At 39.8% G+C, this 18,049-nt stretch overlaps 1 protein-coding gene across 2 annotated transcripts in view; it reads right to left on the reverse strand.

The window, feature by feature from the left end:
- The window catches only part of SPOCK1 (sparc/osteonectin, cwcv and kazal-like domains proteoglycan (testican) 1), a 959,407-nt gene that overhangs the window by 16,982 nt on the left and 924,376 nt on the right, over nucleotides 1-18,049 (reverse strand). For both annotated transcript variants that reach the window (XM_006866101.1, XM_006866100.1), the window contains exons 7-9: nucleotides 17,408-17,524; nucleotides 8,234-8,455; nucleotides 2,249-2,311 (exon numbers count right to left, since the gene is read on the reverse strand). In XM_006866101.1, the coding sequence (XP_006866163.1) occupies nucleotides 2,249-2,311; nucleotides 8,234-8,455; nucleotides 17,408-17,524 (402 nt within the window). The remainder of the gene's footprint in view (nucleotides 1-2,248; nucleotides 2,312-8,233; nucleotides 8,456-17,407; nucleotides 17,525-18,049) is intronic.

Genomic DNA, 18,049 nt, shown 5'->3' on the forward strand with positions numbered 1-18,049 from the left:
GAGGGACCAGTCAATGGAGAAGGATCTCATGTTTGGTAAGGTGGAGGGACAGAGAAAGAGATGAAGACCCCCTCTGAGATGGATTGGCTAAGTGGCAGCTTCGATGGACTCAAGTGTGGCAACAGTAGTGAGGTTGGCCCAGGATTGGGCAGTGTTTCGTTCTGCTGTGCCTAAGGTCACTATGAGTTGGTACCAACTCGATGGCACTTAACAACAACAGCAACAACAATATACTACTTGTAGGTCTGAGGAACAACACTCAAACATAAGAAAACATTGTTGAAGAGAAATAAAATCTGTGTGTACAAGTCCTAGCACTGAAAAACCTCTGTATGGAAGAGGGGTCCAGACACACTGTCTTGTAGTTAAGTGGGTTCTGATTCATAGTAACTTTGTATAGGGTTTCCTAGGAGTGGCTAGTGTTCATGAACCACGTACTTTGAGGTTCTAACTGGTCTTGCAGTCCAGCACATTAACCCACAACACCACACCAGGACTTCAGACTCTGTCTTAGAAGTAGAAAAATATCTCTGTGTCTTTTTATATGGATGAGAAAACTGAGGGCTGGAGACATCAAAATCCTGGCAACTCTGTAGTTACTGGTTCTTTCTGAATTGAATAGGAAAGATCAGACTGACAGAGAATGAGGGAGTCTGTGAAGTAAGGAATTTTAAAAGCAGAAGGAAAAAGGAATAATATGCTTTGAGGGGTGTAATATAAGCACTGAACTGATAACTGCAAGGCTGGCAGTTCAAACCCACCAGCAGCTCTTTGGAAACCCTTTACAAGATTGCTATGAACTGAAACCAACTTGAGGGCACATAACAACAAAATATCAGAAAAGAAATCACCACTTCACAGACGCTTACTTTTTGAAAAGTCTGCAAGAAAATGTGCCTATTTCCTTATATTAAATACATTAAATTCTGAAATGGCAGCTGCTTAAGAAATGCACCTGTGTCTGAATGCTTAAAAAGAATAATTAAGAATTATAGTATGATAGTTTTTGGCTCTCATTGTAAAAAAGCAAGAAACGCAATATAGACTCTTTTCTTCCTCAAAAAGAATGAGGTTTACCAGCATCTCAGTGATGCCCTGATATAAGAGAATGGACGGTTCAGGGTCAGCAGCTGTTACCTTCACCCCTGACACAGACTCCGTGTTAGGGAAAAATAATACTCCTGAAAGCCACTTGCTTCTGGACAAAGATAACAGACATATGTAGTATCTTAACAGCCAAAACAAGGAGCTCTGGTAGCGTAGTGGTTACGAATTGGCCTGCTAAACTCAGGGTCAGCAGTTGGAAACTACCAGCTGTTCCACAGGAAAAAGATGAGACTTTCTGCTTCCATAAATATTTACAGCCTCGGAAACCCTGTACAGGGTCGCTATAAGTTGGAACCAACTCCATGGCACATAACAACAGCAAAACAGCCAAAACATTTTTCTCCAGGGTTTGCATAAAAACAGATTAAGCACACTAAGTGGAACGCTATATGATATATATTTAAATGAGTTATCACTTATATTCCTCCTCAAGTAGGCAAATTGATCTTGGCAATACAGGAACTGCTGCCTTCTGTGTTGTATTCAGCTGCCCCGAGTCATGGCAACCCTACGCACAACGGAACAAAATGCTACCAGATCCAACACCATCCTCACAATCAGTTATGGATCAGACTGCTGTAATCCAGGGCTTTTCACTGATTCACTTTCTGAGTAGATTGTCAGTCCTTTCTGCCTCTTTCTTAGTCCAGGAGCTCTACTGAAACCTATTCAGCATCATAGTAACATGCAAGCTTCCACAGGCAGACAGTGAAGGCTGTGTGTGAGCTTAACTGGCCTGAAATCATGAATGAAATACTTGACAGTGCTATTCAATAACTTGAAAGAAGAGAAAGCCAAGGTTTATTGTAGCCCAAGGTCAGGGAATAATTAGCAACAGAGATGGTGCTCAGTTCTAACCCTGCTGGTCTGCCCACAAGTCCCGGGCTGACCTTTGACACCTCTTCTTGATGTCAGAGCAAGCAGCAGTTCTCTGTTAGCTAACCAATCCTCTATATGTGTCCAGCTGACTGTGGCATATTACCAGCTGCCAGGAAGAGTCCTGTCCTGTCCAGGGTAGAACAAGGCTTTTCTTTCACGAAACACTGGTCCCTAATTGAATAACCATTGCTGTGCTCAACATTACAAGAGACATGGATGGTTTAATTAGTTGTTTAAACGAGTGGCAAGAAATTGTACTTACCCAACAGGCTTTTCCCCTTGCTCAGCTTCTGAATCCTGTTCATTTCATTCTGGCAAGGGAGACCTAAAAAATAATTTATGAAAGTCAGTTTCCAGATGGTGTGGGATATAATCTCTAATGATTGGCTTCACTCTTGACGTGAAATGTAGACAATGACACACCTGGGAATAGAATTACCCCATATGCTGTTACTATGCAGCAAAACAAATTTAGGCCATTAGTGTTACTAATTTTAAAAAAAAAAAAAAACCTCATACCAAGGGGCACTTAAAATAGCATTTGGGAGCTACCTCCTACCAACAACTCAAGAAAGTAGCAAATCCAGGTATTTGACAGATAATTTGCTAACAGACTTCTTCCTTTGTATCAGGAAGTAAATTACCAGCTAAGACTTCTATGAGTTGAGAACCAGGGTCAAGGCTTATTAGTGGGTTAGTGTTCTGAATATACAGACCAGACCAAATAACCAGAAGGTAACCAGAAGACAACAAATACTGAATCTGTCCCAGGTCTTGCTGCAGGGGGCAAAAATGATTAGAACAGCTACTTCTGATCTCACAGATCACTACTTCAGGAAAGCAAAACACAGGCCTCAAGGGACAACTATTAAGACAGAGAAGAGACCCACAGAGGCAGCAAGTGTAGTTGTTAAGAGTGAGACCTTAAATCTTAGCTCTGTCAATTTCTAGCTGAGTACTTTGGGCAACTCTTTTCACCACTTTCTGCTGCTGAGTCCTGAATTGTAAAGTGTCTACTATAAAATATGGGTGTTGTAGGAACCCGTAGGAAATGGCCACCATCAAGAGGAGGGCTGCTGCTAAGTGCTATTAAGTCAGTTCCAACTCATAGTGACCCTGTATAGGGTTTCTGAGAAGCAGCTGGTGAGCTTGAACCGCTGACCTTGCAGTTCAAACTGACTTTACAGACCAGTGCAGAGTGCCACAGAAAGTTGCATAGCTAAGTGGGGAGTGTGAAAGTATGTGGGACCCTTTACCACCACCATCATCCCCATCACCACCAGAGTCCTAGTGTGGTGCTATTGGCTATGTACTGGACTGCTAACCACAAGTTGAGCAGTTCAAGCCCACCAGTTGCTCCAATTCAACAGCACTTAGCAGCAACAACATGAAGAGCCCCACACCACTACCCTCCACCACTACCCCAGAGAAGAACTTACTTCCATTTCCAAGCACATAATTTTTTTCAAGTTTTATCACAATTGGCCTTTGAAGATCTCATGACTTCCCTTCATATGGCTCTGCTATTTGCTCATTGTTCCCCAGGTACTAGCAAAGATGCTTTGATTCTCAGGGTTCTTACCTCCAGTTCACACTGCCTCTTTCTACAGACAGCACACTGACACATAAAACGTCTGCACATCTAGTTACATCTATTGCCCTATGAATTTCATCGTGTCACCCAGTTATGCTGCTTGTTCCTTGAGAAAGACTGGTTGTGAAATACATCTTGTTAATTTCTGATTTTAAGATGCTTTCAGAGTAAAGGTGAAACATAATACTTGAAAATGACAACACAAAGGAGACGCACACTCTATGTTTCATGATGTTATTGTTGTTAAGTGCTTGAGTTGGTTCCAACTTATAGTGACCCTGTCACTATAGGGTTTCTGAGGAGCAACTGGTGGTTTTGAACCACTGATCTTGTGGTTCAAACTGACCTTGAGATCCAGTACTTTATCTCAAAGTACCATACCAGGACTCCATTATTATGGTAACTAACAATTATTGATTTCTTAGAAGTACCCAGAAATATTCTAGAACTTTATGTCTTAATCCATTTAATCTTCACAGCAATGGGCTCAAATGTAGCAACAATCGTGAGGATGGTGCAGGACTGGGCACTGTTAGGTTCTGTTTTGCATAGGGTCCCTAGGAGTCAGAAACAACTCAAGAACACCTAAAATCAATATTATCCTGAATGTTTCCAAGGAAAAGGTCATCTTCATAACCATGAAGATAGATAGAAATGATGTACATTTAGAAGACCAACCACCTGCTCCTAAAGAGAAGGGAAATCAGAAACATTCACACAAAGACAGTTTCCCTTTTAAGTGTGGTCCTGCTAGTTGTAAGTACTGACCCTTTCCTAAAACTCTTCTACAGTCATTAAAAACACTCAATTTATTGAAAGACATGGAAAATACACTGGATAGAAATACACTCAACAATACTGTAAGAGAAAAAACAGAGGAATACAAAACTTCAGATGAAGAATTAAAATGTGAAATGTTTTAGTTTCTCTTAGAAATCCAATAAGGTAATAATCATTTTTAAAAGTCTGAGAGACTAGAGTTGAAGGCAAGGATACAAAAGCTCAAGGATAAAAATAATACAGAAAGTAGAAAATGAGAAATTAAAGAAATAAAGGCCATACCTAAAGCTGTAACAGTTATAAGAAAGATGCATGTTATTCATACTCTGAGAAGACACCAATCAAATGGAACAAAAAAATGTTTTCAAAGACATAGTTAATTTAAGAAAACTTCCAGAAAATTATAATTAAAATTAAAAAACAGAAAATTTCATTCCAAAGCTCAAAAGAGTTTAACATGCTTCAGAAAAAAAATGTGATATGAAATGAACAAAACTGAGACAAGTCTTAGGAGGTAAATGTCCTTGAAAAGTAAAGAAAGAATCCTTTGCTTTCCAAGAGAAATAATTACATCACTATTAAAGAAAAACACACACACCAGAATATTAGAATGGCTTCATATTTTTCTATAGCTCCGTCCAGTGCTAGGAAAATAACTTTTAAAAAGTTTTCAGGAAAAAAGCAAAACTGTGACTCCTGAAAGTTTACAATTAGCGCCATTGTTGTGCTAGTATAAAAGAAACAGGGATATTTTTCAAATACTAAAGGAGTCATTTAAGGAATACACTTCCCAAAGAATTTCTTTAAACACTTATAGAAGTCAAACTTAGCTGACCTTGTGGTCATTATGTTAACTGAGCCTGGGGACCAGATTGGGGGTTCTGGTTTCTGTAACAGTTGCTGCAAGTGTATTGTATCCAGAGACATCTTATGTGGCCAGACCACAGCTCTGAATCCAAAGTCTTGGCACTGTACCCTAGAGTAAGTGTTGTTGTTGAGTGACATTAAGCTGATTCAAATAGCAACCCATGTGACGGTTAACTCTGCTCCACAGGGTTTTCTAGGCTGTAATCTTTACAGAAGCAGTTAGGTCTTTTTCCCACAGAGCTTATGGTTGGATTTGAACTGCCAACCTTTAGATTAGCAGACAAACACTTAGCCACTGTGCCACTAGGACTTATTAGGGAAAGCATTAGCATTTATTCAGGCTTTGCTTTACTCAAGACCTAAGGAACGTGATCACAGATCTCAAGCCTAAAGCTACCGTTATGCTTCATGCTGAATCACTAAAAGCATTTCTATTAAATTAAAAAACATGTCTGTTGTTTAACATTGATTTGGAAGTACTAGCTGATGTAATTAGAAAAGAGAACAAAATGAGGTTTAAAAATTGAAAAGGGTGAGAAAAAATGATTACTATTTGCAGATGATATTGATTGCACACCTGAAAAATCTAAGCAAATCAACCAGAATAACTATTATAATCAAGATGAGACTTTTGTAAGGTGGTTGGGTACAAAATTAATATTGAAACAACCTCTAGTGAAGAAACATAATGGAAAAAATCTATCTCATTTATAGTGGCAACAACAATACAAACAAGGAAAGTATAATATCTGTGAGAACAAAACTTTCAAGTGTAACTGATTGATACAGTTTATTGGTCCCATCTTAGAGTAAAAAGATTCAATATTATACAGTCATCAATTCTCTGGGGATTAATCTATTCTTGCCTGAATCTAATGAAATACCAATTGGATGTTTTTTAATTAGGTAAATAGTTTCTAAGATTCTAGGGGGAAAAGAAATATAAGAATTATAAAAGAGTAACAAAAGAGAAGGAACTATTGCAGACAATTGTGATTTAAGAAGTTTGGAAATGGTTTATGAATAGTTACATGCATGGGACAAAAAGTCTGGGATTAGAATAAGCATGTGTTTATATGTGTATATATGTATATATATGGAGCTCTGATAGCATAGTGGTTACGAATTGGTAGTTCGAAACTACCAGTTGTTTCACAGAAGAAACCTGAGGCTTTCTGCTCCCGTAAAGATTTATAGCCTCAGAAACCCTGTACAGGGTCGCTTTGAGTCGGAACCGACTCCATGGCACATAACAAAAACAACAAAATATCTATCTATCTATAACAATTATATACACTGTTATATAAATAAAGGGGCACTCAAGTTGGAGAGAGAAAGGCTGGTCAGTGAGTGACAATTGGCAAATGGAAACCATGTAGGGGTTAGAGATAGAAACCCTAACATACACCAAAATAAAACCCAGAGCAATCCAATATATAGGTCCTGGTGTGGTGCTGTAGGATAAACACTGGATTGCTTACCACAAAGTTGTTGGTTCAAACCTCCTCAGAAACCCCATACAGGATTGCTGTGAGTCAGAACTGACTTGATGGCACTTAACAACAAAAGAATCACTTCACTGTCTAACAAAATTGCAAAGACAAAGTCCAAGTTGGGGAAAAAAATATTTGTAACACTTGCAGCTGAGAAAGTGCCAAGTTATTAACATAGAGAAAGTTCCCAATTAAAAAACAACGAGTACAAAAACATATATAAAACACATAATGACATTTCAAGGAAAAGGAAAGTAAAGAGTGTCTCACAAAGTTTGGCAATGCTGTGAAGTAGGTGCCTACATATTTTTGGTGAGAGCATAAACTGCTAACTGGCACAAACAATGTGAAGAAAAAAACGGTAAAGCTGCTCAATTTTTAAAAAAGCTTATACTATTTTGGCCAGTAATTCTGCTTCTAGGAATGTATCTTATAATTCTCTAATGTATATACATTCACATACTCACTTTTCTCTGAATACCCTTTTCAATTGTCTGATTTGTTCCTGCATGCATGCTTTATTTGTACTTTACATGCATACATACATATACACTTTAAATACTTTAAAGTGAGTTGTTGTTGTTAAGTATAAGTCAGTTTCAACTCATAGAGCCTGTATAGGGTTTCTGAGAAGGGAATGTTGACCTGGTGGTTAGAAGTTTAGTGCTTATCATACAGTATCCCCCCCCCCCCGAAGTAGGTTCTATCAGCCATGCTTAAAGTATGTTGTTATCCTGAATACCTGATCCAGGCTGGACCAAATTTTTGCAGCATTTGGGATTAGATTTAGATGCAAGCCAGTCTCTTCTGGACCTGTGAATTGTAAGTCACATCTGGGAAGCTGAGGTAGAGTGAAATAGTCAGAGCACTGGACCTTGGCTCTGAGAGTTTTCCAGTTCCTTGTCTGAATTCCCTTGTAGGCTGCATCTCCTCTCTGACTTTGGGATATATGAGATTGCTTAGGATCTTCTCCAAATATTGTCCAAATCTTACCTTTTCATTTCTAAGGTAATACCTAGAGTTTAAGGAGCTCTGGTAGCATAGTGGTTATGAATTGGGTTGCTAATCTCACAGTCAGCAGTTCAAAACTACCAGCTGTTCTGTGGGAGAAAGACGAGGCTTTCTGCTCCCGTAAAGATTTACAGCCTCGGAAAATCTATACAGGGTCGCTATGAGTCAGAACTGACTCCACAGCCCACTACCACCACCACCACCACCACCACCAAGACACTCAGAATAAATCCATACTTATTGTAGAAAAGCTGAAAAGTAGCTTTCTCTAAGAAGAGCATGAATAATTAACATGATAGGATACTCATATCTCTAAAGTGTTTTTAACACTGAGAATCCCACAATAGAAGAAATGAGCCTTTGGGTTTGCCATTAAATGGGATGGATATTTATTCTCTAGATGTGTCTTTCTGTCTGCTGATCTTATCTACTTCCCAGTATGTGAGAAGTGGTCCTTCCAGACCCCAGCATGGCTGTCCTAGGCTCTGGACTCCATTCTTACCTCCAGGCTTCTGGAAACAGTAACACCACTCATTGTTAGAAAGCTTGCCATCCTTGAAGGAGTCACAGGAGTTGAAAAGAGGCTTGATGCAGGGTTCATACTTATCCAGGTAGATGGCGTTGATCTCAGAATGGTCAAGCAGGAGGTCATAGTTCATGTCTAGCTTGTTGAACATCCAGCCAAGGGAGTCCTTACAGATGGGCAGGATGCTGGTGTCGAACCCTGCAGAGGAAATAGTACATCTTAGTCACAACCACGCAGGCCTACCCCATGTTTCTCAACTCCCCAGCTGTTTTGCTCCAAGAGAAGACCCAGAGCCAATCAGCCACCACCTCCTCCTTGAGGCAGTTTCTCTCCCAGGGCACAGCCTCAGTGGCACTCTTCAGTAACAGTGCAGCTTTATATTTTAGGTGGTTTTGTTTTTGAAGGGAAACAATTTAAAATGCACTAAAACTGAAGTCTGCATTTGAGGAAAATACATTCTAAAAGGAACAAGCCCCCAATGCTAATTTTAAATGTAATGTAAATATGGATTTTCATTTACTAGATTTGCTTAAGACAAGGTACACCTGAATGGAAGACTATAAGCAAAGGGAGTAAGGTAATAATTTAGAAGGCTGAAATCTATGCTTTCAGATTTACGGGGGTGGGGATGGGAGGTGGGGGTTGGGGGGGTGGAAGGAAGGGAATTGTCTGAAAAACAAAAGAAAATATTATTAAAAAGGTGGCAATAAAATGAAACTATGTAGCATAATCCAGAAGCACTGATTATATCCCAAAGGATTGTTATATCCAAACAATCTAAACAGTAAAGCAAACAAGCCAGGTACTTGCCTCTGTTCCCCATTCTCCTTTTCTGAAATCCCCTAAAGAGATACATGATGTGGAATCCAAATGGCCTCAGACAATCATTTCTTTCTTATTTCCCTGAGGAGAGGGGGTAGTTTTCTGAAAGAATTATTTGGCTCCACAATGGAAACTGTATGTATTTGAACAATAACACTTCACGTACTATTCAGGATATGGAATCTTCTGCAGACAAACCTCAGAGCAGACACTGCTCAAATCTAAAACCTACCCTTCTTTCAGAATCAAAGGCACTATATACAATCCAGTTGCTCCATAAACTCGGAATGTATAACACCTTCTAGGGTTGGTTTTATTTTCCCAGAATGTTAATGTTAACTTTTGTGCTGCATGTATTACTATATATGAAGCACTCTTCTAGGCACTTTATAATGAATGATCTCACAGAATTCTTGCAGCAGGCCTATGTAATGGTACCAGGTCATCTCCACTTTACAAGTGAAAAACTAAGGCTCAAGGCTCAGGTTACTTACTTACTGTGTCAAGTCAGGTGACACAGTTGTAAAGTCAGGTGACACAGTTGTAGAGCTTGGACTCAAACCCAGACAGCCCAATTCTGAGTCTACATTTTCAACCCCTCTTCTCCAGAGCTGCCTTCAGCCTAGCATGATCTCCTGCTCTGAGAACATTCAGTTTACGAGGGTGTCGTGTTTGGAAATGGACAATGTGGAAGTGGGGGGAGGAGGGTACAGTGACGATGGGACTCTAGGGCCATGATGGGGTTAGTTGAGTGATTACCCATTCTTGGTCCCACAGTTCAGTTGAGTTCTATGTATCATACCAGGAGCTCCTGCTTAGCCAGCAGGCTATGAGATACAGAAAAATATGCCCACCAGTTTAAAACAGTGTCTTTTTAGAAGGACCTCAATTGTCCAGAAGCTAATAAAGTAAGTTTAGCGTCTCCTTCTCTGAGGATCTCTTTGCTTCCCCTATTGTCACTATATGTCCTGGCCCTTTCAGCAGCCTTGTTGTGGCAGCACAAGTTAGAAAGAACTCAACTCGAAAATCCTAAAGAGCAAAGTTGCTTGCCAGCAGCCAGAGTGTCAGCTAAAACCCAAATCACTCTGACCCTGAAGTGAGTAGGGGGATAGGGTTTTATACAAGAAGCACAGAGTGGTTAAAACAGACTTGTCTTGTCAGCTGGAGTGGTAAATACCAGCAGAACCTTATCCTGTAAGTGGAAGTAAACCCACCAATAAAACCCGTATCTGATTTGTATGGATGGGCTCTTTGTTCAGGTGTCCTTGGGTCATTCTGACCTTTATGGTTTTTCTGTAAGAAGTTTATTTATTATTTTTCCATAGGGTAAGGTGGGGGGCAGAGTGAGATGGGGCTGACAGGACTTAGCAGATATCCAGCTTAAATGGGGGCTGTTAGTCATTCTATAACAGCCTCAGTCAGTACAGGCACATGTTGGTGTTGTTACCTTGGTCAAGTCATCCCCCCGACTCATGACAACCCCACACATAGTAGTATGATACACTGCCCAGACTTGTGCCATTCCCATGATCAACTGTGGATCAGACCATTATGATCTGTAAGACTTCACTGGCTAGGTATAGAGGTAGCTTGCCAGGACTTTCTTCCTACTCCATCTTAATCTGGAAGCCCCATTGAAACCTATTCAGCAACAGGAAAATCTTCAATGACAGAGAAGTGGTGGCTGCACATGAGCTGCAATGGCTGACAATCAAACTTGTGTCTTCTCTTGGACCACTCACTAATAAACCATCAATGCCTCACGCTGGCACAGAACATCTAGTACCATCGAATTGATTCTAACACAAGGAGACCCGATAGGACAGAGAAGAACTGCCCTCTGAGGGCTTCTAAGGCTATGAATCTTGATGGAAGTAGATGGCCCCAACTATTTCTCACAGAGCAGTTGGTGAATTTCAACTGTTGTTCATTCAGTGAGCACTTGACAATTGAAATACTGCATCACCAGGGCTCCTACACTTGCATATAATAAATGGATGCGTAATGAAAATAATTTGTTCAGAAAAGTTTTCTAGCTATGGCAAGGCTTATTCTTTTGAACATTAAAAAAAAAAAAAAAGTATTCATTCTGATAGAAACCTAGGGCATCTTTGAAACTCTCGTTTCTGAGGAGAGAGAAGAGAGACTGTGGAACATAATGTCACGGCTATGAACAATCTCCATGATGATGATGTCCTCAGGGGCTATTGAGTTAGGGAAGATCATTTACTGTGACACAAAACGGTCCCTCACTTTTGTAGAGAATATTTTACATAATGTGAATCAATTTTATAGAATATTGACATTTTAATACATAGGAAAGAGGAGTTTACTGCTGACTGACCACACACACACACCAAGTGCCAAGCTAATTGGGCAGCAGTGAAAATTTCAATTCTCCCCACTCTCCTACAAAAAAGAAAAGGTTTGAGACAAGAAGCATCTGTAACTGCCAGGGCTCAGGGAGAAGCAGAGCTGGCCCCAAGCACAAGGGACTGTCTAGATTCCACATCTGCCCCTTCAGAAATCCTCAACTGACTAAAAGTCTCTCCTTCAATGGCCTGGAGGCTAACCAGGCATCATTTCTTTTGCTCCACTTGCTTCAGGGCATCAAACCGAAATGCTTCCTTGGGGACACAATTTGCTTCTGGCCAAGGACAGATCTTTGGAAGACTTCCAGCTGTCTGCAGAAGAAGTCCCTGTATGAGAGGCTGCAAGGAGCAGCTCTCCTTACATTAATCTGCTCTTCATTGAAAGGTCACTCAGAAAACCTAAGGGCCCAGCCACTTCTGCAAGATCCCAGGGACAAGTTTCTTTGGACCATCTGTAAATTGATTGTCCACATGCTCTTAGGGAGTTTATCTCACAGGAGTGGGAAAAACATCTGGCTTCATCTTTTCCATAGATATCAACCACCAAGGACCACTCTGGACACTTAGACTCTGGGAAGTAAAGAAAGTATTTCCCTTAAAGTAATAGATCTCAACTCAGGATGAGACCTAAGATATACACTTCAGTGGAATTTCTCCACACAATTAACTTAAAGGTGGTGGAGGGCAGTCCAACCATATTAGACTAAGATGAACCAGAACGAAAAGGCTGACAATTTACTTCTGAAAACCAGCTCATGAAAACCTTAGGGATCACAGAGTCCAATCTGCAACCAATCCTGGGGATGGTTTGTGTTTTGTTTTGCTGTTCCTGGGGTTATCATGGGCCTGGGGTGACTTGATGGCAGTTAACAACAATGACAATCATATCATACAATCAATGACCACTCTCTAGCCCTACCTCTAGATGGGTGTGGGCACAAAAGAATATCCAAAGACTAAAGAGATGGTTTTAATTTGACTGAAGCTCAAATGCTGGTTAAATTCTGGATCTAAAGGGTTGCCAATTTAACTACTTCATTCAATCCAAGAGCATTATGTTCAGAAATCCTATTTAAATAAGTAATAGTACCTTAGTACTATATACATATACTTTATGTTTTATACGACAACAGTACATTTTTAGTTTTGGCTATATATACATGCATTTGAATGATTGTGGTGTTTAGTATTCCATCCTGTGCTGGTTGATGGCAAAGTAGAATAGTCTTCCCTCAATAAATATCCTAGTGGTGCTAAAGGGTAAGCACTGAACTGTTAACCACAAGGTCAGTGGTTCAAATTTGCCACATGCTTCTCAGAAACCCTATACAGAGTTGCCATGAGTAGAACAGACTTGATGGCACTTAACAATAACTATTTTTGAGTTAAAGGCATCAGAAATTCTCCTAAGTGTAAACCTAAGACTTCAGTCTGGTTTTTTTGCTTTTTTTTCTTCCCAGCTTATAAAAAATGGCTATAAGTATGGTCTCACCCAACTTAGTAGTTGAAGTCAAGAAAGGCTACTTAGGAATCTGTAATTTATGGTGGTATGGAGATGAGGAAGGGGGGTGAGGTGCAAGATGTGGGGAGGTGGGCTTTACCTTAACAATTCTGTGGAAACCAAAATGCAGATTGACTATTGTACACAAAAATATATCAAAGATGCTCACTATAATGTTGTTTTTAAGAGCTAAATATTAGTAATTACATAAATGCCACAAATTATTAATAAACTATGCTCTATCCATAAATTAAGGTGCTCTGGTAGCATAGTGGTTATGAATCGGGCTGCGAACCTTAAGGTCAGCGGTTCAAAACTATCAGCCGCTCCACGGGAGAAAGATGAGGCATTCTGCTCCCGTAAAGATTTACAGCCTCGGAAACCCTGTACAGGGTCGCTATGGGTCGGAACCGACTCGATGGCACTTAACAACAACAACAATCCATAAATTGAGATTCTGTGTAGCTATTACAAAACAGAATACTACTTAACGACATGGAAAGATAGAGTATATTACTAAATGGTAAAAGCAGGTCACAAACCCATCTGTAAAGTATGATTCAAGTTAGCGTAGTGGTTACGAATTGGGTTGCGAGCCGAAACGTCAGCAGTTCGAAACTACCAGCTGTTCCGCGGGAGAAAGATGAGGCTTTCTGCTCCCGTAAAGATTTACAGCCTCGGAAACCCTGTACAGGGTCGCTATGAGTCAGCTCCGACTCCACAGCATATAACAACAACAACAACATACACACACAGTGACAAAATCTTGGTGTGGCGCTGTGGATTAATGCGCCAGACTGCAAAGCCGTTTGAACTGCAACGTTGGTGGTTCAAGCTCACCAGCTGTTCCTTGGAAACCCTATACAGGGTCGTTATGGGTCAGAACTGACTCAACGGCACTTAACAACAACATACACACAAAGCACCACACATCTGTCAGTTTGTTGTACTGTGGTGGCTTGTGAGTTGCTGTGATTCTGGAAGCTATGCCAGAGGTATTTTAAATACCAGCAGGGTCACCCATGATGGACAGGTTTCAGATGAGCTTCCAGACAAAGTCAGACTAGGAATAAGGAGTGACAAACTAATTCCAAATATTTAGTCAATGAAAACCTTATGAATAGCAGAGAAACACTGTCAGATATAGTGTCAGAAAATGAGTATTCAGGTTGGAAGACACACAAAATGTGACTGGGGAAGAGCTGCCTCCTCAAAGTAGACTTGATCATGATGACGCAAATGGAGAAAAGCCTATAGGCACAACTCAAAATGAAGAGAAACAGTTGAAACTATCCATTACTAATCAGAACACGGAATGTATAAAGTATGAATCTAGGAAAACTGAAAACAGGCAAAAAATGAAATGGAATGCATGAACATCGATATCTTAGCCATTACTGAGCTAAGTATTGGCCATTTTGAATCTGACAATGACATGGTTTACTATAACAGGAATGACAAATTGAAGAAGAATGGTATTGCATTCATTTTCAAAAAGAACATATCCAGATCAGTCGTGATCTGTGATCAGTCATGTCTTGTGAAAGGATAATATCCCTGCGCCTAAGGGGGAAACCAGCTAATACTATTATTCAAAATCACACAACAAACACTAAATCCAATGAGGATGAAATAGAAGAATTCCACCAGCTTCTTCAATCTGAAATTGATAAAAAATGCAATTAAGATGTATTGATCACTATTAGTGATTGGAAAGCAAAGGTTGGGAACATAGAGGAAGGATCAGTAGTTGGAAAATATGGCCATGGTGATAGAAATGATGCTGGAGATCGCATGATAGAATTCTGCAAAACCAATGATTTGTTCATTTCAATTATCTTCTATAAACAGCATAAGAGACAACTATACTCATGGACCTCACTAGATGGAATACACAGAAATCAAACTGACTCCATCTGCGGAAAGAGACAATGGAAAAGCTCTATATCATCAGTGAAAACAAGGCCATGGGCAGACTGTGGAACAAACCATCAATTGCTCATATGCAAATTCAAACTGAAGCTGAAGAAAATGAAAACAAGTCCACAAGAGCCAAAATATGACCTTGAATATATCCCATTTGAAGAACAGATTTGATACATTGAACACTATACACTGAAGACCAGAAGGGTTGTGGAACATAAGACAGGAAGAAAGCAAAAAGTCATTAAGAAGACAAGAAGAAGGAAAAGGTCAAAATGGATGTCAGAACAAACACTGAAACTTGCTCTCCAGCATAGCGATGCTAATGTAAATGGAAAAAATGAGGCAGTCCAAGAGCTAAACAGAAAAATTTAAAAGTCAGCTCGAGAAGACAAAGTCAAATATTACAAAAAAAATGTGCAAAGAACTGCAGTTAGAAACCAACAGGGGAGAAGATACTCAGCATTTCTCAAGCTGGGGGAACTGAAAAAAAAAATCCAAGACTCGACTTTCGTTATTGAAAGATTCTCTGGGAAAATTATTGAATGATGCAGAAAGCATTAAAAGAAGATGAAAGGAATACACACAGTCAGTGTACCAAAAGAAAATGGTTAATGTTCAGCCATTTCAAGAAGTAGCATATGATCAAGAGCCAATGATACTGAAGGAAGAAGTCCAAGGTGCTTTAAGGGAATTTGCAAAGAACAAGGCACCAGGAACTGATGGAATACAAATTGAAATCTTTCAAGAAAGAGGCAGCACTGGAGGCACTCATTCATCTATGCCAAGAAATTGGGAAGATAACTATCTGGCCAATTGATTGGATGAGATACATACTTGTGCCCATTCCAAAGAGAGGTGACCCAATGGAATGTGGAAATCAGGAGACAATATCTTTGATATCCCATGTGAGTAAAGTTTTACTAAAGGTAATGCAGAAATGGCTGCAAGTATACATTGACAGAGAACTTCCAGAGGTTCAAGCCGGACTCAGAACAGGCTGTGGAACGAGGGCTATCATTTCTGATGTCTGATAGATCTTGGCTGAAAGCAGAGAATATCAGAAAGATGTTTTCCTGTGCTTTATTGACTACTCAAAGGCTTTCAATTATGGGGATCATGACAAGCTATGGACAACATTGTGAAGTATGAATATTCCTGAACACTTAATTGTACTCATGGGGAATCTGTGCATGGAACAAGAGGCAGTTGTTTGAACAGAACATAGGAACACTGAATGGTTTAAAATTAAGAAAGGTGTGTGACTGGGTTGCATTCTTTCACCATAATTATTCAACCTGTATGCTGAGCAAATAATCCAAGAAGCTGGGTTATATGAAGAAAAATGTAGTATCAAGATTTGAGGAAGACTCATTAACAACCTGCTATATGCAGATGATACAACTTTGCTTGCTGAAAGTGAAGAGGACTTAAAATACTTACTGATGAAGATCAAAGACCAGAGCCTTCAGTATGGATTGCATCTCAATGTCAAGAAAACAAAAATCCTCACCACTGGACCAATAAACAACATTCTTATCAATGGAGAAAAAATTGAAGTTGTCAAGGATTTCATTCTTCTTGGATCAACTATCAACACTCATGAAAGCAGCAGTCAATAAATCAGATGACGTACTGCATTAGGCAAATCTGGTGCACAAGTCCTTTTTAAAATGTTGAAGAGCAAAGATATCAGCTTGAGGACTAAGGTGTGCCTGACCCAAGCTATGGTATTTTCAGTAACCTCATATGCATGTGAAAGCTGGACAGTGAATAAGGAAGACTGTAAAAGAGTTGATGCATTAGAGTTATGGTGTTGGAGGAGAATACTAAAAGTGCCATGGGCTGCCAAAGAAGAAACAGATGTGTGTTGGAGGAAGTGCAGCCAAGGTGTTCCTTGGAGGCCAAACTTTGTCTCTCATACTTCAGACATATAGTCATGAAGGACTAGTCACAGGAGAAGGATATAATATTTGGTAAGGTGGAGGGTCAGAGAAAAAGAGGAAGACCCTTAACGAGATGGATTGGCAAAATGGTAGCATCAGTCAGATCAAGCATGGCAACAATTGTGAGGTTGGCCCATGACTGGGCAGTGTTCTTTCTTGTTGTGCAAAGGGTCACTATGAGTCAGCACTGACTCGATGGCACCTAACAACAACAACAATACACACAAAATAGCACAACACATACACATGTACATACATATTTTTTCCCTAATTCTAAGAAGTCTTTATCACAACTTGCTTACTTACATGGTTATCAGAGTCCTTTTTGTTTGTTTATTTTACTATACATTTAGTGTATTTTCTAAAATGTCTGTAATAAGCACAGTATGTTTACAGATTTTTTTAAATAGAAATTTTTGCATTTGTTGATTCTAAGGCATTCAATAAGTTTTATAATCAATGTATACACTTTAAACTGTAATTCTTTTTTCACCCCAAAATGTGATTGCAATATCAATATATCTACTAACTGAAAAAAATATGGAAATTAAAATGAGATAAATTGACAAAAGTAAAACTGTCTTACTGCCTTGGGCTGTGTCAGAGCTGGTAGGTTTAATGACCCTGTTTGCATCCTCATGAAGGGCTCCAAACCAGTCCTTCAGCCGGGAAGCCAGGTTCCTCAACTCCTTGTCTGTGCAGGCTGGAGAAAAGCAAAAGGAAGAAATAATGAGCCCCGTGCTTTCTCTCCTGTCCTGTTAACTCCCTGCCCACAAGGTACCCTTATTAGCAAAGCCAAGATCAAAACAAACTTCACTCTGCATCCACAGTATCACCCATCACTTGAAAACACTTCAAAGAATGCTGCTACCACAGGTAAAAAGTATGACCCAGAGAGCTTATAGTATGACCCAGAGAGAGTTTAGCCTCCCTGGGCCAGCAGCATTGTTCAGAACGTTCAGTTGGAAAGCCTCTGAATTAGTAAAGCTAGCAGTAATGGCCTCACAGGTGGACATCCTCCTCCTCCAAAGATGTTCATGGGACATTCTTGTTAACTGGATAAAACTTGCAGTTTTGCCTGAGAAGATCACATTTTCCACTAAACTCGTGCCAAGAGATTAACACCAAGAATAGTTAACGCTCTTAGGGAGAGGCTACCTAGGACATCACAAGATTTCAATATTAGCAGATTCTCAATTTCATTTTACCCTTTGGTTTAGATTTGAGA

The sequence above is a fragment of the Chrysochloris asiatica genome, unplaced genomic scaffold (assembly GCF_000296735.1).
Source record: "Chrysochloris asiatica unplaced genomic scaffold, ChrAsi1.0 scaffold00087, whole genome shotgun sequence".
NCBI classification, from domain to species: Eukaryota; Metazoa; Chordata; class Mammalia; order Afrosoricida; family Chrysochloridae; genus Chrysochloris; species Chrysochloris asiatica.